A 21,155-nucleotide genomic window follows, 5' to 3' on the forward strand; every position below is an offset into this window, starting at 1 on the left:
AGTGTGGACGGGGATACTAGTTGCGTCCCGTGCCGGCACGGGTATGAAATGTGGCACTGGCCAGGCTCCTGCTCGGCCTGGCCCAATGGAGGAGGTGGGAATAGTAGCAGTGTGTGCTGGACTTTCTCAGCCGCCTCTGGACTGCCTGAGAGGAGGCACCCACTGCTGGTGGAAGGGAAGGAAAGTCAGAATTCACAGTTGTTTTGCTATGTAAAGTGCCTGTCAGTCCTGGGCTGCTTCTGCCAAGTAATCCATTTAGATCCAGGAGAGGGGACAGAAGGGACACTGGGGTGGGGGTGGTGTCCCTTGGAAAGCTGACTGTAGACTAAAGGTCCCCAGAGACCTTCAAGGTCTTGTAAGAAAAAAAAAAATCAGCCTGCTGTTGATGCTTTGGCCTGAGAGCCCAGAGGAAAGCATCAGACCTTGAGAAACCTAAGCCAACCCCTCAGTCTGCAACTGTGAGGCCCAAGAGATGCGCAGATGTGGTCAAGAGAAAGAGGACCTTGGTATCTTAATGGGGGGGCGGTCCTGGTCCACCTAAGAAGGGCTCAATTTTTTTTGGGCAGCTGGAGGGATCAGAAGAATGGGATCCAGCGTCTGCATGGTAAGAGTCCAGAGTAGGACTGCCTCCCTCCTAGGACTTGACTCTGGCTCTACGGTGACGTCCTCCAGAGGCCAGACCTCCCCAAGACCCAAATATAGAGTTCATCAGCATCTTACTCCTTACTCTCGGACAGCAGAGGGACCAACATGGGCTCCAACTCTCCAGAGATAGTGTGTTCTTTGGATATGTTTGGCCCCTCTCCCGGGCCCTACACCAACAGGCATGGAAGAAAAGGGTACGAGGGCAAAGGAGACAAAAGAACTGAACCAATATCCAGGCAACCAAAGTACAGGCTGCCCAACAGAACAGGGTTTGGGGGAACTGGGCGCACAGGCCAGCTGTGAGGCCAACTTTCACATTGATGGGCGGAAGGCAGGTGGGAGGTAATGAAATTGGAGAATGAGGAAGGAGGGAAGGCAAGCTTCCTGGAGTGTCAGTCCCTTGAGGTCTTTGCTCCTCTCCCACAGGGGCAGCCAGGGGCTTCCCAGGCCAGGAAGGCCCTAGCACTTGTGGTGCCTGGGGCCCAGCCTGCTGGCACATCGGTCTGAGCTTAACACAGTCGCCTTCATCTTTTTTGAGGAGCAGGAAAGAAAAAGGGGCATGGCCCCTTGGGCTTTCCTAGGTCATCTTCCAACTCCAGGCGCAGAGCTGAGACCCCCAAAGTCAGTGCAACAATCCTGTCCAGTCCAGTGAGGAAAATGAAGGCGTGGCTTGCCTAGGGGGCTGCATGCCACGCACGCGCCCATCCCCAGCATTTGGTGGATGGACGTGAAACGGAAAGGGGCCTGGATCTGCCTCCAGACACAGAAATCCTCGCGGAGAGGACAGTGCCCCGGGGTCAGCTGCTCCAGGTGCTGATCCTGCGCAGGAGGGAGTCAGGTCATGTAGCGGGTGATGGCGCGAAGGGCATAGAGCAAGGCTGCTTGCATTCGGGCTTCAAGGAGCAGCAAGTTCACGTGAACCTGGGGCACAGAAAGAAGGGAGCTTGTTGACTACCGCCCTGCAGCCCGTCCTCCCAGTCTACCGGTTCCCTGGGCGCTCGCCTCACCCACGCCTCCTACACCAGGATGGCCCAACCTGTGCTTGGGCTCTGTGGAATCTGGTGTGGTGACCGCTGAAGAATGCCCTGTCATGACTAGCGGCGTTATCTCTCAAGTCTGAAAGAAGAGCTGCCATTAACTGGCTCCAGTGTGGGATCAAATGTTTCCACACTAGTCTCATTGTGTCTCCCCAACTTTGAAATGCAGGCAGTATCTCTTCTCATTATAAAGGGGGAAAGCTCAAAGATACAAGGTCACGTGACCAAAGTCACGCTGCTCTTATGCGAGGAGGTTCAAACCTACAGCTGCCAAACTGCCACGGAAGACCCCGTGGGAACAGGCCCTGAGCGCCCGATTTAAAAGGACTAGAATTTAACCAAGGACAACAGGTTCCCACCGTGACCCTCTACAGGGCCATGACCGTCCTGCTGTTACCTTCTCTGAGTGGCGGAAGTGCCTCCAGAAGAGGTTGTACATCCTGCGGGTTGTCTTCTCTGGGTAGCAGGCCACAGTCTTGATATAAATTTTGAGGTTCCTTTCTAGGAGCTGGTTTACCTCCCCATAATCGTAATCATCGTATCTGATGGAAAGACCCGGACAGAATTACTCATGTTCTGCTCTCAGAGGCAGCGCGGTCCCCATCCCCACCCTACACAAGGAGGAACAGAGAGCAACAAGAAAAGCCAGAAGGGGAAAAAATAGGAGGGGGTGGAGGGAAGAGAAAAAAAGCCAGAAGGTAAGAAGCAACCAGAAGTCTGGTTCCTCTTAGAAAAACAGCTGACATCATATGTCATCGGTTACCAGGCTCGCAGAGGACCACTCTAACGCTGACAGAGAGCATCCTCTCCTGAGCTCCGACTATGCCAGTCACGAACCTACAAACTACATTCTCTGTCATATACAATATACCGTGTTCATCAATTTCATTTTACTGCAATTCACAGAAGGCATTGCTCTCAACAGCAGGGAGTGATTTCAAATCCGGCTCTCACGGCTACACTCTCTGTCCTATAGTAAAGGACTGGAGGGTCAGTGCGTGTTAATCCTGGAGAACGGGGCAGTTGAGGGGAAAAGGAGACAGTGCTAATTCCAGACCGGCCAAAAGAAGGCAATTAACTCGCTCAAAATCTAAATGCAAGTTGGCAGTGAGTCTAGAAGCCACTTGTCACTCCCCAGTTCAGCTTATATGTGTGCATGGAAAAAAGACAGGAAGGGAAAAAAACACCCAAATAGTCAAATAAGGTGACCGATCACCTTGACGATTTTGGTGGGCTTTTTGTTTTCTTTTCTTTTCTTTTTTTTTTTTTTTGAGATAGGGTTTCTCTGTGTAGCCTTGGCTGTCCTAGAATTCTCGATGTAAACCAGGCTAGACTTGAACTCACAGAGATCCACCTGCCTCTGCCTCCCAAGTGCACCACCACCCAGCGATTTTGGTGGGGTTTTTTTTCTATTTTTAGAGTCCTATAAGCCCAGCTGGGGAACTTGTTATACTGCCAAGGATGGTTTCAAACACCTACCTGATCCTCCCGTCTTTGCCTTCCCAGTGCTGGGATTACAGACATGAGCAAAAATTAAAATAGAGAAAGAGAGAAAGAAAAGAGGAAGGAAGGAGGAGAAGAAGGAAGCAGAGGGAAAAGCCTGGAGCCAGGTGATTAGGTCACACCTGCAATCCCAGCACTGGAGACTGAACTAGCCAGACTGCTGTGAGTTCAAGGTCAACCTGGGCCGTCGTGAGACCCTACTTTAAAAATGAACAAACAAATAAAGTTCTGTATATATCTCTTTTTTAAAAAGATTTCTTTTATTTATTGTGTATACCATATTCTGCGTACATGCATGCCTGCAGGCCAAAAGAGGGCACCAGACTCATTACAGATGGTTGTAAGCCGCCATGTGGTTGGTGGGAATTGAACTCAGGACCTTTAGATGAGCAGGTGGTGCTCTTAACCACTGAGCCATTTCTCCAGCTCCAGTTCTGTATATATCTTGACAAATCATTTTATTTTGGGGATATATCTATGAGAACGTGCGTGGTGAGAGCAGTCAGTGCAAACAGTATTCATAAGAGTAAAATCTGCCAACAGGGGTGGCAGCCCACGCCTGTAATCAATACCTGGGAGGCCAGAGAAAACGGGGGGTAGAGAGGGAGTGGGAGTAGGGGGTCCCAAATTTAAGTCAACAGAGACTCCTTCTTGGGGGTGGAGAGAGAAGAGGAGCAAGGGGAAAGAAAAAAAGTAGCAACAAAAAAGAAAAACAAAACCAAAGATGCAAACAACCTAAATACTCAACAGTGAATATCACATCACTTAAAGAAAAAATTTTCAGCTGGGCGGTGGTGGCGTACGCCTTTAATCCCAGCACTAGATTGGTGGAGGCAGAGGCAGGCAGATCTCTGTGAGTTCGAGACCAGCCTGGTCTACAAGAGCTAGCTCCAGGACAGGCTCCAAACCCTGTCTCGAAAAACCAAAAAAAAAAAAAAAAAAAAAGAAAGAAAAGAAAAAATTCTCCCTAAAAAGATGGTCAGTGGGCAGGCAAAAAAGACTCCATGGGTAAGGGAGCTTGCTGTCCAGACTTCTGATCCCAGTTTCATCCCTTGGCCCTGACCTCCACATGGACACTGTGCCACACATATGTATGGATATACATACTTATACAAATAAAACATATTTTTAATTAGAAAAGATTTTGTAAGATAAAATATAGCTCAATGTACTATGTTGTACAGAGATGACCATACTTAATATTTTAGTGAAAAACTTCCTGGGTCTTGTTCATCATTTTCATGAGCTGCATAACAGGTTATGGATGGAAACATCACTATTTTAAGTCTGCTGCTGCATGTCTGTGCTGTCCTTATTTACTAGGAAAAGAGAAGTATTTGGAAATTTAAACAAGAGTCTAGAGCAGGGTAGTGGTGGTGCACACCTTTAATCCCAGTAATGGGGTGTGTGAGGCAGGTAGATCACTGTTGAGTTCAAGGCCAACCTGGTCTATAAGATCTAGTTCCAGGACAGGCTCCAAAGTTATAGGAACCCAATCTTGAAAAACAAAACAAAAAACAAACAAACAAACAAAAAACAACACAAAATAAAGTAAAAGCAAGTACAAGGCCATGGGTTTCCATCCTCTGTGTTATAGGACAGAAAGCCCCGCCGTCTCTGTTTTGTTTACAACCTTTGAACAATGAGCATTCCTATCAGCTTTAACCCTGCACAGACATAAACCTGGCCTGAAGAATTATTATAGGCAAGAAGAAAAGAGAAATTAAAAATGACGGTGTGCGCCAGAAAGATTTGTGGCATGCACGTGACCTCGGGGACACTCGCTCACCTGATGCCAAAGACACAGTGGATGTAGTTCCAGATGGCCCTGCGGAGCATGGAGGTGTCGACGCCACTGTGCATGGCGATGGTGTTGTAGGTGAGGCTGTAGGCTACCTGAAACTTCTCATCCAGCAGCTGTCCGCCCTCAGGGTAGAGCCGCTGGATCAGGGAGTAGCCATGGTCTTCCCAGGTATAATCCTGAGGAATGAGGGAGGAGGTCAGTGAGCAAGACGTGGGAGGCACAGGGCTGGCTGGAGATCTGTCCTCTGGACCTCTGGAGTTCACACCTTAGCTTTGCATAATGCGCCCTCCCTGAACCACAGATCTGATATGCGGCATTGTTCCAGGATGACTTTTCCCCGAATTGGGATTTTTTTTTTTTTTGGTTCTTTTTCCAGACAGGGTTTCTCTGTAGCTTTGGAGCCTGTCCTGAACTAGCTCTTGTAGACCAGGCTGGCCTTGAACTCAGAGATCAGCCTGCCTCTGCCTCCCGAATGCTGGAATTAAAGACATGCGCCAACACTGCCCAGTGGGATCTTTTTTTTTATTAATTTATTTATTATATATACAATGTTCTGTCTGCATGTCAGAAGAGGGAACCAGATCAAACTACAGAGTTGTGAGCCACCATATGGCTGCTGGGAATTCAACTCAGGACCTCTGGAAGAACAGCCAGCGCTCTTAACCTCCAAGTCATCTCTCCGGTCCCATGAATTGGATCTTTCAGGTCTTCATTGCCCCCTTACAGATTTTTTTTTTTTGAGACAGGGTTTCTCTGTAGCTTTGGAGTCTGTCCTGGAACTAGCTCTTTGTAGACCAGGTTGGCCCTGAACTCACAGAGATCTGCCAGTCTCTACCTCCCGAGTGCTGGGATTAAAGACGTGCACCAACACTGCCCGGTGCCCTTAAGGATTTTTTGTTTTGTTTTATTTTGTTGTTTCTTTGTCCTGGAATTGTTCTGTATAACACCTACAGAGATCGACCTGCCTCTGTCTCCCAAGAACTGGGACTGAAGGCGTCGCCCTCATGGGTTTGTTTTTTTTTTTAATCTAACTTGAGAACCACTGGAAGCTTGTGTTCTTGCTTATATGCAACTCTAAAGCAAGGCACTGAACAACACCAATGTGGGGAGCCTCACCTGGGCACGGAAGGTAGGGGGGGCCTGAGTCCCTCGACGAGTGAAGTCTTTATATCCAAAAGTGGGGTCTTCCACAAAGCATACAATGTCTGGGTGTGGAGAGGGCTCCAGGATATCCGCTGAGGGCCAAATCAGAAAGAGGTGTCAGTAAGGCTGAGCCCAGAGCACAGAAGGCTCGGTATTATCAGAGAGGCCAGGGGAGATACAGTAGGGGACCACAGAGAGCCTCCCCCCACAATAAGTGGGAAGACTTTAGCTAGAGTCACTCCTGGGGAGGAGGAGACTCCTGTCCAAGAACTCAGGAGGCAAGGCCCCCTATAACAGTGATAGTGGTAGTTCTGTGGGATAGTTAAACCTGGGAAAGGATTGGCTAAGCTTGGTCCCATCTACCTGACGTAAGCCCCAAAGGGCTAATAGACCAGATTCAAAGGTGAGTGTGAACACAAGGCCCTTGCTCAGAACCTCTTGGAGGCAGAACGCATGGTGCATGGAGGTGACTGCTCCCATCAGAAGGGTAAAGAGAGAGGCAGCCCCAGCACTGACATCTGTCATCCTGTACCTGAGGGGGTTACCAGCAGACTTTCTGACTTCTCCAGCTCAAAACGGTTCTCCATCTCCTCCTGGGAAGCGCCCTCATCCCGCAGCAGGCTCTCCTGCAGCTGCCTCATGCGTTCCATGAGAGCTTCCACATCACGGGCAGCTTCAAAACCCTGTGGGGAGACCCAGGAGACACATCTAGTCCCCCCTTCCTGGTACTCTGGAAAGCTTCACTAGGAATTTCCACATCCCAGGCCTTCCTGGGTGATCAGAAAGAACGAGAGCATTTCTGAGCCAGCCATCACACCGGGCAGTTCAGAGTCTATGACCTCCTACTCGGATATTTCTAAGGCCATATGTAGGAGAGACAAGTGTCTTCCTTCACTTGTAATTGACAAGGTTTCTAGGTTTTGTTTGTTTTGAGACAGGATAGTCACAATGTAGCTCTAGCTGTCCTGGAGCTTTGGATGCAGACCAGAGGCCTTGAACTCACAGAGATCCACCTGCCTCTGCCTTCTGAATGCTAGGATTATGGCAGTTTCTGTTGATTGGTGGGTTTTGGGTTTTGTTTTGTTCCTAAATTTGTTTTTATGTGCATTTGTGCTTTGCCTGCATGCATATCCCGTGTGCATGCCAGATGCATTGGAACTAGAGTTATAGACAGTTGTGAGCTGCCATGTGGATACTGAGAATTGAACCTGGATCTTCTGAAAGAACAGCCAGTGCTCTTAACCACTGACCCATGTCTCAAGCCCCTATTATATGGTTTTTGGTGCTGTTGCTGATTGAACTCAAGACCTCATACAGACTAGGCAAACAACCACCAATGAGCTATACTGAAGCCCAAATTTTGTACAATCAACCGGAAAAAAAAAGTCAGACATAGTGGCTCACTTCTCTAATCCCAGCACAGCAAGGAGATGGGGATGTGAGGGATCACCACGAGTTTGAAGCTAGCCTGGACCAGAGTAAGGCCCTGCCGCAAAATAGCAAAACAAAGTCAAAGACATCAACAAACAACAACACAAATCAGCGGGCACGATGAAGTGCACCTGTAGTTCAGTCTCTGTACTACTTGGCTCCACAGAAAGTTCGAGGCCATTCCAGGCTTAACACAACACAACAAACAAACAGAAAACCCAGCTGACTGTGAGCCTAAGAGGCTATGAGTTTTAAAGCCAAGCAATTTTGCTGTAGCCCCTCTCTGTGAAGAGATGGAGAAGCAGTGGTTTCTATTCCCAGAGCAGAGGCCGTACCATCTTTCTCCCACACCGAGACCCAGAAACCTGACTTACCCCAGAGTTGTCCAGTGGGTCCCCGCTTGGGGGGCTGCCTTGCTCACTGGGGGGCGAGGGCGCCTGTGAGGCAGGGCTGCTCTCTGCATCTCCTTCAGGAAGTATTCCACAGCCAAACACGAAGGAGGCCAGAGAGTGGCAGTGGGTTAGCAGGACCAGAGCTTGGATGAGCTCAGCCAGGGACCAGCTGTGCTCTCCAGTCTTCAGTAAGGCCTGGAAGGGAGGGAGAGCTAACCCACTTAGTGGCTGTCCCTGGGCTATGCCCTAGTCCAGCCCCTAGGCTTCCTCGGGGTCCCAACTCTGCCTAGCATACCTGGATATGCTCCTTGGTGATGAGCCATGGCCGGTGTGCCAGCAACTTGTTGATCTCGCTGAGTTTGCGTAGCTTTTCGGGGGCCCGGTGGATGCCCAGAAGCCACTCAGGGTCACCGCCAGTCTGCAGGAACTCAGTCATGTGGGAGCCGATCAGGTAAGAACACTGGTGGCGGGCGGCAGCCTGTGAAGGGAATCGATAAGCCTGAGCTACCGTCCTCCTCTGCCCCTTTATCGAAAGATCCCCTTGAGATCTAAGAGACAGAGAAATCTATGTTCTAACCAGCTCTGCCACCAGCTTGCTGGTCACCTGACCCCTTTGTACCTCAGTTTCCCCATCTGCAAAGCACACTCTTAAAGATGCCCCTCTTCAAAACCTAAAATTCCACGGACATCATCAGGTAAAGCTAGGCACTTCCTCGTCACCTAAAAAAAATCAACTCGGGATAGTCCCAGCAAATGAACCCACCATTTGGCCACCCCCGCTGCAAGCACCAGGCCCAGACACACTTACCATGATGGCAATGTAGTGACGCCAAGAGCTGGCTAGGGGCCCATCTGTATGCAGCAGCAGATAGTGCAGGCGCCAAAAACTGCTAAGGTAGTCGGGGTGGAGACCCATCACCACTGCCAGGTTGTCCACCCGTCCTGAAGACATCAGGGCCTCGAGTCCCAGGTGCTGCTCGAGGCTCTCGGCTCCTTCCCGAAGGATCTGCTAGGCAAAGGGGAAAGCATGGGTTTCTGTCTGCCCTATACAGACCAACCTCTTCTTTAAAAGAGTTGTATTATACAGGAGGAGACTGAGCACTGCCATCGCGTCCCAAAGAGGAAACTGAGTAAGCGATCTCTCACTGCCCAAATACTTCATATCTATCAACTCACTCAATCTTTTAAAACAGCTATGAAATTAGAGTTTCATTTCCTCTATTTTTCTTTTGTAATAATTTTTTTTCAATGCTGAGGACCAAACCTAGGGCATCATTTATGCTAGGCAAATATTCTACCACTAAACTATGTCCCTAGACCTTCTTCCCTTTTTTAAATATTTCAAGACAGGGTTTCTCTGTGCAGCCCTTGCTATCCTAGAACTCGCTCTAGGCTGTCCTGCTTCCGGAGTACTGGGATTTAAGGTGTGCGCTACCCCCCTCCTAGCAGATGAAGATTTGCGGAGAAAATAAGAAGAATGGTTGCTGGAGACTGGCTCAGTGATAAACTAAATATTTAGCATGCACAGGGCCCTGGTTCAATCCCTGGCAATAAAAAAAAAAAATGAGTGTGTGGTTTCTCCTGGCTACATAGGATTTCTCTTCTAATACGGCAGATGCAGACAGCCATGGAGGGTAGGGGGAAGGGCAGAACAGTTCACAGGTCCCAACTGTCTTCTCATGTAGAGCTGTTTAACCTCATGGGACTTTTTTCTTTTTTTAAATTCAGGGTCTCATGTAGCCCAGGCAGGCCTCAAACTTCTAATCCTCCTGCCTCTGCTCCAAGTGGTGGGGCTATAGGCATACACCACCATGATCAGTTTATACGGAGATAAGGCTCGAACCCAGGGCTTTGTGGATGCCAAGCAAGTGTTCTAGCACCTGCACTGAACTACACAACAGCCCCTCTTCCTCTTTTTCTCTTATTTATTTATTGTGGGGCTGGGACCAAACCCTGGGCCTTGTGCATGGTAAGCAAGTGTTCTACCACTGAGCTCCATCCCCAGGCCTGACTGACTCGTTCCTCTAACAGATAGCCATCCAATTATGAATCTCCTTGAGTGTCTGAACTTGTCCTGCGAGGTGAGTGCTATTATTTTCCTCCATTAATAGATGAAGAGACCAGATGTGCTTGAAGCCACAGATCTGATAAACGACAGAAACAGGATTCTAATCTAGATGAACTCCAAGACCTGTCCCCCCCCTTTTTTTTAAAGAAAAAAAGAGTAATTCATAAATGAAAAAAAAAATCAACTACAACAACAACATGTGAGGTTAAAATGCTGGGGTATAGATGCAAATACCACCGGGTGGTTGTTCCCTTACTAAAGAGGGGGAAGAGAACTCAGAGGCTTCATTAGCAGGCCTACAAGGGAGACAGCACAAGTTCAAGGTCAGTGAGTTCTAGGCAGTCCTGGCCTAGAGTTACGCCATCTCAAAACCAGAAAGAGGAAACGGGAAGCTCCATCCCTGTACAACAGATTCCCTGTGTGTGTATTCTGAAGGCATTCCCACGTTACCCTCGCACTAGGACGCAGCTCCAGGACGGCCAGGGGTTGTCTTATTCTCTATCCCTGTTGAATGAGTGGGGGCTAGGGATGCAGCTCAGTAGTGGGTGGGACGCTGGCCTAGCATGCGTGTCAATCAAATCAACTAGATTTGATTCTTAGCACAGAGAAAAGGCAATAGTTTAACCATGAGCCAGACGCGGTGGCCCACGTCTGTAATCCCAGCATGAGGAAGGCTGAGGGAGGAAGATCTCTCACTGTGAGTGAGGCCAGCCAGGGTACAGAGCTAAGACCTGGTGGCAAGATCAGAACAGCAGCGAGGCGAAGGGTGAACCAATTCTACAGGTGAAAGATGTTCTTGTAAAACAAACAAGAGCAAGCTTGGCACCATGACCGTCGTTCCGTGGTTATGAGACCAGAGTGGGCTTGCTTTCCCTTCCCCTCTGCACATTCCCCCATGCTCTTTTTTTTTTTATATTTATTTATTATGTATACAATATTCTGTCTTTGTGTATGCCTGTAGGCCAGAAGAGGGCACCAGACCCCATTACAGATGGTTGTGAGCCACCATGTGGTTGCTGGGAATTGAACTCAGGACCTTTGGAAGCGCAGGCAATGCTCTTAACCTCTGAGCCATCTCTCCAGCCCCCCCATGCTCTTTTTGAGATGGCTGAATTTCTCCTTATCTCTGATGGACCTAAGCTATGGAGCCCAGGCTGGTTTCAAATCTATAGCAATCCTCCTGCCTCTGCTTTCCCAAGTACTAGGATTACAAGCATAAAGCCACCATGTCAAGCGAACCCAATGCTTCAGACACTTGAAAACAATAAACAGAAGGTAATTTTAAAGTGTTTTTTTTTCTATATAGATACTTCTATAAGTGATCATGGCTCAGAAGAGACGTGGCTATATGTCTCTTGTCTTATTACATAGAAATAAGCACTAGTTTGGGAATGTCAAGTTTGGTGTGTCACTATAATTCCTTCCACCACCCCCCCCACAGGGTTTCTCTGTGTAGCTTTGGAACCTGTCTTGGAACTTACTGTTACCAGGCTGGCCTTGAACTCACAGAGATCTGCCTGCCTCTGCCTCCTGAATGTCACCATCACCCGGCTTTCAAGAGGTTTTTTTTTTTTTTTTATGAAATTAAGTAAGTCAGGAGTGGGAAAATAAAAGATCCCGATCTACCCGTGTTCCACGGCCTTTCCTCCGAGGGACCAAAGACGCAAATCCCCGGTCCAGACTCACCTCCTCCACGGGAATGAAGGCGCTGGGTCCTCGAGGACCTCGCCGAGCCCGGCCCTCCTGATGCTCCTGTGCAAAAACACATGGTGGTGACTTGGCAGGCGGAGGTTAGCTGGCAGACTGTTAGCCCCTTAGCATCCTTCTCCACCCTGGGACGCTGCGTTTCTAAACTACCTTCTTGGTACACCCTCCATGGAGGAGCCACATTCAGACCCACTTGTCGGGTAGCAAATGGGTGAGAAAACAGCTCGCTAAGAGGGCACAGCGAGGCCGGCCTGCTCAGGCACCCAGCAAGGACCTAGAAAACCCAGCATGGGTGAGTGGGAGGGGCCAGAGGAAGGAAACAGATAACTGTCACGTTGCCTATCGCCAAAGACACGGCTCAGTGGGTGAGGGGGCTTGCCACCAAGTGTGAAGACCTACTACATTCAATCTCTGGGCACTCACAAGTTAGAAAGAGACCTGACTCCTACAAATTGTCCTCTGGTCTCATACACACACACACACACACACACTTTCTTTTTTCTTTTTGGCTTTTCGAGTCAGGGTTTCTCTGTGTAATAGTCATGGAACTGCCCTGGAACTCGCTTTGTAGACCAGGCTGGTCTTGAACTCACTGCTTCCCAAGTACTGGGGTTAAAGACGTGTGTCACCACTTCCCGGTTTCACAAAGGCCACAAATGGTGGCACAGCCTGTCTGGGGCTCAGTGGAAGACCCCTTTAAAATAAGAACCCTTTATATTCCAAAGCCAGTTACCACCCTACATGCCTAGGAAGAAGCTTCAATTCCTCTCAAATAACCATTTTTATTTGTTTTTTCTTGAATGCTAAGGATGAACCTCTAGGCATGAGGCTTGGCATGCGGGGCACATTCTACACTGAGCTGCATCGGTCACAGCCCTCTGCAAACGGTCATTTGTTCACCCTTCTCGGCATATCTAGGCTATCAGGGCTCATAGCCTCACCAACTGTCCATGCCTGCACTACGTCCTCTGCCCGATGCCATCCCTCCACTACCCGGTATTCATCCGATACCCGGTAACCAGATTAACTTCTGAAGTATGAATCTGTTCCAGTCCCTTAAAACCCCAACCTCCCCATACCAAAGGCTTCCAGATAAACAGGAGGTCTCCCCTTTGGGGCTCAGGAGCCTTCCCAGGTCTACTGTCAGGTCTGCTGTCTGTGACCACACAGTTCCCAGCATTTCTGCCTCCGCAAACACTGTCTGCTAAGGGCCTCTTTCAAGTTGCTCTGCTCTCACATCCAGCAGGGCAACGTCATTCATTCTGCTCTGTGAATGAAAACAGAAAGCAGAGCGGGCGTGGGGGGAATCCAAGTGGGAGGTGCAGGCTGGTGGCAGCTATTCTGACTTGAGCTTATTTGAGCCTGAGCCATGTATTCAATGAAGCTGCTTCTCCTGCTCCTAGATCCAAGGACCGAAAGAACATTCTACTTATTCACTTAGTTTCTGAATGACGGCGTGGGGCTCTCCATACCAACTGATGATAATAATTGGCCCAAATGACAGTTCTGCCTTCACTACAGAGGGGCTGTCCCCCAGCCCCTTTCTTCTGGGAAGAGCCAGGCCTAGTCCTGGTACCTCAGATGTTCAGGGACTCAAAACTGTACTCCAGCCTTATATTTTTGAAGTGGCCAAAAGTCCCCTGAAGGAGGACCCCTATGGTCAATGACATAACAAAAAGAAAGAAGGAGCCCAGAGGCCTAGGTGTGCAGACTAGCTGGGCTGCTAATCAGCTGTGTGGTCTGGGAGAGCTACTTAGGCTCTCTGGAGTCTGAATTCTGAGGAGAGAAGGGCATGTCCCACTTGCCTCGCAGCAGGCCGGGCTGGTCTGAGGGCGTGCAGAAACACCACCACCCCCAAGCACTCCCTTCCAGCTCCCCTCCTCCCTCACTTGAGAAAGTGCCCAACAGCTCTGTCTGGGAGATAAGAACTGCTGACTCCACAGCCCGGGCCTCCCTCACTCCAGAGGACCGGAGGGCAGTTGGCCAAACACCTGTAAGACCAGCCCTGGGGAGGCCACCCTGGGCTAGAGTGAGGTGATGGCCTCAAACAAACAAGACCACAGGGTGTGTGTGAAATACGCAGACACTAAAATTCTAAGCTGAAAAAATGAAAAGGAGAAAAGAGAAACCACAGTAGCACAGGCTGAGAAATAAGGGCGGGAAAGGGATAGGGAACTGCTTTGAAATCACCAAAGCCTCAAGTCTGAGCCAAGAGCCAGCATGGGAAGAAGGAAACAATATCCCTGGGTCCGGGTCCTAAGCGATGGTTCTAGACCTATCCATATTTCACAGCGTTATAAATAATAACAATGTAGCGTACAATGAAAGCTTCAGAGGCGGGGACCACTGCCCCTCCGGAGAGTGCTGCCATGAGGGAGTGGAAAGTAGAACGCAAGTAGCCACGCACTGTCTGCACAAGGCCCTGAGTTCAAGGCTTAACACAAAGAATAAATAAGTAAACTAGAAATAGATAGCTCCACCCACCGGTCAGCTATGTGAGCCTCAGTTTCCTCCCGGAATAATGAGATTCTCACTGGATCATCATAAGGATTTTTTGTTTGTTTTTGTTTTTCCGAGACAGGGTTTCTTCTGTGGAGCCTGTCCTGGAACTAAATCTTGTAGACCAGGCTGGCCTCGAGCCACCTGCCTCTGCCTCCTGTGTGCTGGGATCAAAGGCTTAGTCAAAAGGATTTAATGGGACTAAGGCACACAGATTTACACCTCAGCACCTCCACCAGGGAGAGCACTTAAAGAAAGTCCCCTGTCATTAACTTCATTGTTATTTCAAACAAGAGCTTCCCTGCCCCGGAGTCCATTAGAATCCCTTTGTGAAGCTTTTTTCCTCTTACCGAAACCAAAGTCCCACCTCCAGCAATCCATGGGGGGTGGGGGGGGACATGCTGCTGGTATCATTTACCAATCAAATCACTCTTTCAGGTACAGAGCACAGCACTGAGAGCTTCCCAGGTAAAATCAGAACAATGCGGTTCACCTGACAATTTTTTGATGACTGGCTTGCAGGCAGTGTAAAATACAACAGCGCAAAGACCAAGTCCCAGGCAATGTTCACGTCATTTCAGTTCCCAGAGAAAAAGCAAACGGTGACCAGGATGCAACCGGCTGTGAGTAATGGCTGGGTGGGAGCGTGTGTGGTGCTTTAACAGGACGGGGAAAACTACTGGGGGGCAGGTGACCTTGGAGGTCGGCTAGAAGGCAGCAGCAGAGCTGGTGAAGGTGGAGAAGATACCGGCAAGTCCTGAATGCAACATGAGGGTTAGGAATCCAGGGCTCCAGTATCCAGAAAGTTCCTTTGACCTTGACATCAGGGCAAGTCCAGGGGAGCAGGCTCCCACGGCCAAGAGGTGACACCACCCAATCCGCCCAATCAGCCATGGCTCCATTCCCTGGGACAGACAGGCAACAGCTATCTTGAGTAATAGCTGCAGTAGGTATTCCCTGGCTCCACTGCTGTAGGCACTGACTAAAGCTTTACAGATGAAAGGTGCAAGCCACTTCTGGTCACTCTGCACGGGAGGAAGTGCGGGAGGTGAACGTGGGTAAACACAGACCAGGTTCCTGGCGGCATGGGAGCCATTCCCCATTCTCGATAACCAAGGTTTATGAACCAGCACCCAGAGTTCGCCAAGAATGCTAAGTTCCTCATCTGCTCCTGGTTTTAGGAATTCACTACCGAGGGGACTCTTGCCTTGAGGACACAAGGGGTCTGGTTTCCTGTGTCTAGTACACCAGTCCAGTAGAACTTTTGGGGCTGGAGGGATAGCTTAGTGGTTAAGACGATTTGCTACTCTAACAGAGGACCCAAGATTGGTTCCCAGCACCCACACTGGGTGGTTCCAGCCCCAGATGATCCAACTTTCCCTTCTGGTCTCTGTGGGCACCTGCACACATGTGTACATATCCACACACACATATATTTTAAAAAAATAAAATAACTTTTATTTATTTATTTATTTATTTGGTTTTTTGATACTGGCTTTCTCTGTAGCTTTGGAGCCTGTCCTGGAACTAGTTCTGTAGACCAGGCTGGTCTTGAACCCACAAAGATCTACCTGTCTCTGCCTCCTAAGGGCTGGGATTAAAGGCATGCACCACCACCACCTACCTGGCTTTAGTTAATTTTTCGAGATGATATGTAGCCTGGTCTGGATTGAAACTTTCAAACACCTGCTTCTACACCACACCAGTTCTAAATTTTGTTTTATTGTTTTGGCTCAAGGCCTCACTTTATGAGGGCAGGGGTGGAACACATTCTGCAGCTTTGAACTCCGGGGCAAAACTCCTAATTTAGCCTCCTAAATGCCGGGATTACAGATGTGTGCCATCCAGCCTGGGGTTACTAGCACTAGATTTTGTCAGATGTGCCGAGGGGGCTGCCTACCACATTGACGAGCCCAGGTTCAGTACACCTGGTGAAGTCATGATTTCAATCCGGCTTTAAAGACAAAAACAGGGGCCGGGCGGTGGTGGCACGCGCACCTTTAATCCTAGCACTTGGGAGGCAGAGGCAGGCATATCGCTGTGAGTTCAAGACCAGCCTGTTCTACAAGAGCTAGGTCCAGGACAGGCTCCAAAGCTACGGAGAAACCCTGTCTCGAGCCCCACCCCCCACAAAAAAAAAACAGAAACCGGGGGTGGGGGTAGGGGTGGAGATGTGGCTGTTGCTACCATTGGCTTTTTCTCCATTTCCAACTGAAGGGATCCTGTGGAGGCAGGAACAATGAAGTCAGACCACCCTCTGGGAGGGCTCACTAGGGGGTGTTATAGGCCTTTGGTAAAAGGGACTACCTGCTTCGTAGAACAGGCCAAGCTCCTAATTCAAAGGCTTGCTAGACAGTAATTTTTGTGTTAAACTGGAGAGCTCCCACCCTATTTACAAATGATCCATATCAGTTTGAAGGCTAAGGGCTTATTTTGCATAGGAGAGTCAATTAAATGTCTAAAAATTAAGCACCAACTCCAAGTGTCTAAGGCGCAGTTTGAACCCCGAAATGCCTGGCATCCGCTACCAGGTCCTTTCCACTCTACCATAACAGTTTCTGGAAATGGTGATTTCACCCAGCCGCATTGGCCCCTCTGAGTAGCCCAACCTCTGTTCTTGTTCTCTGGAGTCTGCCAGCCCCAGGACTCAGTTAGAGACACCTGCTAAGATATTCTGCCCGCTGGGACTGCACACTATATGTCAGCTGAACTCAGACAGGAGCCTGGCTTACACCTGAGCTGAAAGACAGAAAAGCAGGCCCAGCAGAGCAGCAGACAGCATGGGCTGGGCCCTGGCTTCAAGGGCTTTACATGTTTGATCTCAACCATCCTGAGACAAACAAAACTTATCCCCTCTTTAGAGAAAATGGACCAAAGCTCAGAATGGTCTCCTTCCGGGTCCAGCACAATTCATAAGGAGCTTCGGAGCCTCAACAGTGCCATTTAAACACTTAGTTGCAAAGAACCAAGAGGCCTGCGGGGTCTCCCTGGTCCAGGAGAGGGAGGCAGAAAGGCCTACCTTAGATGGAGCTAACTCACAAAGGAGAAGGGACTAAAAGTGGTGCACAGAGGGACTCATCGGGAGAGGGGAAAAAAAAAAGCTTTTTCTGAGGAAGTGACGTTTGAGGAAGTTATTCTAGAATCCAACACGGTTTTAAAAACATACCACCCAAGGCAAGGGTCGGAGCCTCGAACTCTCGGGAGACAAGCGCATCTGAAGGCCTGGACATTCTGGAGGGTCTGAAACAGTTGAAGTACTTGCTAACCATCCGGCCCTTCCCTGACTCTGGAGCACTGCAGTCTGGAAGATGGGCAGCCTATCATCAGATCAGGATTCTACTGAAAGCAGACATCTGTAAGGACATCTTCTCTCTCTCTTTCCTTTTATATATTTTTAGGTTTTTTTTTTTGAGACAGGGTTTCTCTGTGTAGCCCTGGATGTCCTGGAACTAGCTCAGGTAGACCAGGCTGGCCTTGAACTCACAGAGACCCGCCTGCCTCTGCCTCCAGAGTGTGCACCACAACTGACCAGCAGGTCATTTTTTCAAGAAGGAGAAAAAGTAGAAATATTGCAAGCATTGTCAGCTTTCTCTAATACTGTAAAGTAACCTTCTTAAATTCAGTGTTTGGGGGGACACTGTAATCCCAACACTCAGGAGGCTGAAGTGGGAAGAGGGTCATGAAGTCAAGGCCAGATGGGACTGTAGAGTGAGACCCTGTCTGAAAATGGGGAGATTGGGAGAGGCTTTCTCTAAGGCACCCCATCTCCCTGAGGAACTGACCACCTGAGATCTTTTCTGCCAGCACCGTGGGGAGAGATCCGTGCTGGCTCTCCCGACTCAGGCAGCAGAGAACAGACTCAGGAAGTCCCTTGAGAGGCACTGGGGATGGGGAGTCTGACAGAAGCTAGCATTTTTAATGCAATAACATGTTCTCTGCAATAAATATGTTTCAGGCACACAGCTCAGGCTTTTGCTTGTATTTTAAATTAATTTGTTCAACAATCTCGTGGAGATACCATCAAATCTCTATGCAAGAGACTGCAATCAAAGAGCTCACTTGGCCAAGATAACCCAGCAAGAAAGTGGAGGGTGGGACGAGAATCCAGCACTCAGCAGTGCACAGCTGCTCTCAGGGACAACATTGTTCACAAAGCAGACAAACAAGAGTGACCAGAAAAGAATAGGCAGAAGCAAGGATCATTTCTTCACCCAGATTCCTAAATATTCAAAGAAACCACCGGCCGGCCACTGGATGGAGAAGCGAGAAATGACATTCCTCAGACATGGGCTGAAATATTCTTAGAGTTACACAGACGCCTTAGAACTAGCCCTCTACCCATTCCCAGCCCCGTCACTACACCAGCTTTGGCAGTGTATCGTCCACACTCCTCTAGGCTCAGAAATATCTTCGGCAGTGCCAAACATTCTCCAAAATCCTAGACATAACACAGGGCAAAGGCTAAGGATCAAGTGAAAAGCAGCCTCTCTCGGGCCTTGTTGTGCCTCAGTTTTCTCATTCTGTAAAATGGGGCAACAGTACGGTTTGTATTTGCTGCCTTTGTCAGACAAAACCTGTACCCTGCATACAGTAGGCCCTCCAAAAATAATAGAAGGCGTTCATTGTCGAGGCTGCTGGGAGGAAAAGGGGCTGTGTAACAGCATTATACCTCGTCTCCCTGCGAAGGCCCTCTACTCTCTGAGGAGACAGCAAAACAAACTTTGAGGACCCCAGAACATTTTAATAGGGAGCAGCCTGAGACTTTTTAGTCTTCGGGAGTGGGGACCAAGGGTTATTCGCTGTCTCCCCCAGCTCTGGTCGCTGCCATCCAAACCCCTAAAGCACTCCGGCCAATTTCCAGATCGGGGGTGCAGGCGGGGACTGGGGAAGGGGATTGATCTTCCTTGGCCAGTTCCAGACGGCTCACTCCCTTGGTTTCGCGATAGGTGCAGAAACCGATCCTAGAAAGAGCTCCCGGCCGCCTGCCCCCACCCAGAGGAAGGGAATCTGCGGAAGGGGGCGGGGAGGAGGAGTGGTCGGGTCTCTCCGGCCGGGATTTGCCTGGACTTGAAGACGCACGCTCCACCAGAGCACAAACCCAGAGAGCCACGAGGAGGCGTCCCCTCTCATTGGCCAGGAGTCCGAAGGAGCCAGGGAGGACTCCGCAGCCCCCTCCCCCCCGCAGGGTGTGTGGGGGGGTGAGTGAGGGCGAGGGGAGGGGAGGTAAGAGACCGGAGGCTGCAGTTGATGCAACCCTAGTCCTAGCTTACGTGCTACCAGACCCTAAGCCCGGTGGGCGCTCCAGACTTAGCTCGGGACAGCCCGAGCCTCGGCAGTGGCCGGAGAAGAGCGGTGTCGCCCGGCTGCTGCTTACCTCTTGGGTCCCGGGGCCCGAGACGCCGCCCCTGGCGAACGGCAGGTAGCCCTTGATCTCCGTCCGGCACTCGGTGTCCGCAACGATCATGGTGTGCGCCAGGACCCAGCCGCGGCTCGTCCGCGACTGGGGCACTCAAGGGGGTCTGGGGCGGTCGCTCGCCGGAGGCCGGGGCTAGGGGACGCCGGGGAAGCTCGAGAACCCTGGGGTGTCTCTCGGGATGCGGAGAACCGGCGCTACCACGCTGGACACTTCTTCCAGCCCGGCTTGGGGAACTGCGGCCGGCCTCGGAGGCCTGGGATTGGCCGCGGCGCACGGCTTTTCACGGCCCGGAGTGCCTCGGAAGTCCGCAGTGGCCAGCGCTGCTCGCGAAACCGGCGCTCTTCAGCATCCCCACCGCGGAACTGCCAGCCAGCGCTCGCCGGGCTCTGTCAGCCCGCTGCGGTCCCTGGAGGAGGGCGGGGACACAAAAAGCCCCACGGAGCAGCCAATCAGAGGCCTGTTTCCCGGGAAGGCGGGGTCGACACCTCCCTCCGGAGCCAGCCATCTCTCCAATCAGCATCGAGAAGCACCTGGGAACCCTGGGAGCTGTAGTTGGCCTCGAACAGATGCTGCAAACTTTTGCAAGAAGGTTTAGTCAGACCTCTGGCAATACCAGATGAGAGTGACAGCCCAGAGAGTCATTTGGGCTCTGTGATGAAACGGGACTTCACTGGGCTGGGCCAGACAGCCAGGTGTGAAATCCCTTCCGAGTAAATTCTTCAGCTTTCCAGTTCCTGGAGGGACTGGTTAGGGCTACAGAGAAGCCCTAACCACATCCAGTTGCTCTAATTATAGATCAAATACCACATATTTGAAGGCCAAGAGCCACCACCCTGTCCCCTCCAGTCTTCAGAGAGCTGCACCTTTAGAAAGCACTAAGCCAAGGAAATCACCAACCTTATTTGCGGTGTCTCTGGAAAAACCCTCCTTGACAAAATACCCTTGGCAATCTTAAATTTAATCTCAATCCTTATTGCTACAGTTTCCCTCTTCTACTCTGCCTGGGTGCCTTCATTCCCGTCTTCCACCCTCCAGGTGCTCCTGGAAACTTGGTAACTTAGGTGTCTGTCTGGGTCTGTTCTCACTTCTCCCTCTGGCCACTCCTGTCTGACTCCGCTTTTTCCTTCCACTCCCTAAGCGTGGGTGCTCCCCCAGTTTCTGTTTTTATCCCTCTTTTTTCTAGACACTCACCCTCGTCACTTCTGGTATTCACCTCTCCTTTTGCAGGGAGATTGGTTCTTCCAGCCCCGCCCTCCCCTCTCCCCCCAGCACTATAAGCTTGCTTCGCCCATTCACATCCAGTAATCTCATCCTTCACTGTGTTTCTTCAGGCCTCTTTTTGTTTCAATTTAAGTTCTCTTTCTTCTAGTCAAGGAGTCCTGGACAAGGCCAGAGCTGACTAGTCTTTTCAGATCCCCTCTGAAATAGTCTGAATTTAGGTTTATGGTACCAGAAATGATCTGATCTGACTAGGTCTAATGCCTGTCTAGCTACTGTGGAGAAGGCAGTT

General features: G+C 50.1%; 1 protein-coding gene across 2 annotated transcripts; it reads right to left on the reverse strand.

Annotated features, from left to right (window-relative positions):
- Positions 1-297: 297 nt before the first annotated feature.
- Sesn2 (sestrin 2) lies at positions 298-20,009 on the reverse strand. 2 transcript variants are annotated; one of them, XM_075945410.1, is made up of 10 exons: positions 19,604-20,009; positions 11,710-11,775; positions 8,764-8,961; positions 8,251-8,433; positions 7,938-8,150; positions 6,665-6,815; positions 6,106-6,224; positions 4,975-5,165; positions 2,080-2,224; positions 298-1,566 (listed from the first exon to the last, which is right to left on the reverse strand). In XM_075945410.1, the coding sequence occupies exons 1-10, from the start codon at positions 19,691-19,693 to the stop codon at positions 1,480-1,482; spliced, it is 1,443 nt and encodes a 480-aa protein (XP_075801525.1). In that variant the 5' UTR covers positions 19,694-20,009; the 3' UTR covers positions 298-1,479. The 2 variants fall into 2 exon arrangements, with proteins under 2 accessions (XP_075801525.1, XP_075801524.1); XM_075945409.1 differs by having other exon boundaries at positions 8,764-8,964; positions 19,604-19,844.
- Between the last annotated feature and the right edge of the window lie 1,146 nt (positions 20,010-21,155).

Source organism: Microtus pennsylvanicus, chromosome 13 (genome assembly GCF_037038515.1).
Source record: "Microtus pennsylvanicus isolate mMicPen1 chromosome 13, mMicPen1.hap1, whole genome shotgun sequence".
Lineage (NCBI taxonomy): Eukaryota > Metazoa > Chordata > Mammalia > Rodentia > Cricetidae > Microtus > Microtus pennsylvanicus.

Excerpts from the sequence above, each read along its gene's own strand:
- Sesn2 (XM_075945409.1), bottom strand. The coding sequence starts at position 19,693 with ATGATCGTTGCGGACACCGAGTGCCGGACGGAGATCAAGGGCTACCTG. Across the intron at positions 11,776-19,603 it reads CGGGCCCCGGGACCCAAGAG|GAGCATCAGGAGGGCCGGGC; the intron begins GTAAGCAGCAGC and ends GTTTTTGCACAG. Across the intron at positions 6,816-7,937 it reads ACCCACTGGACAACTCTGGG|GGTTTTGAAGCTGCCCGTGA; the intron begins GTAAGTCAGGTT and ends GTCTCCCCACAG.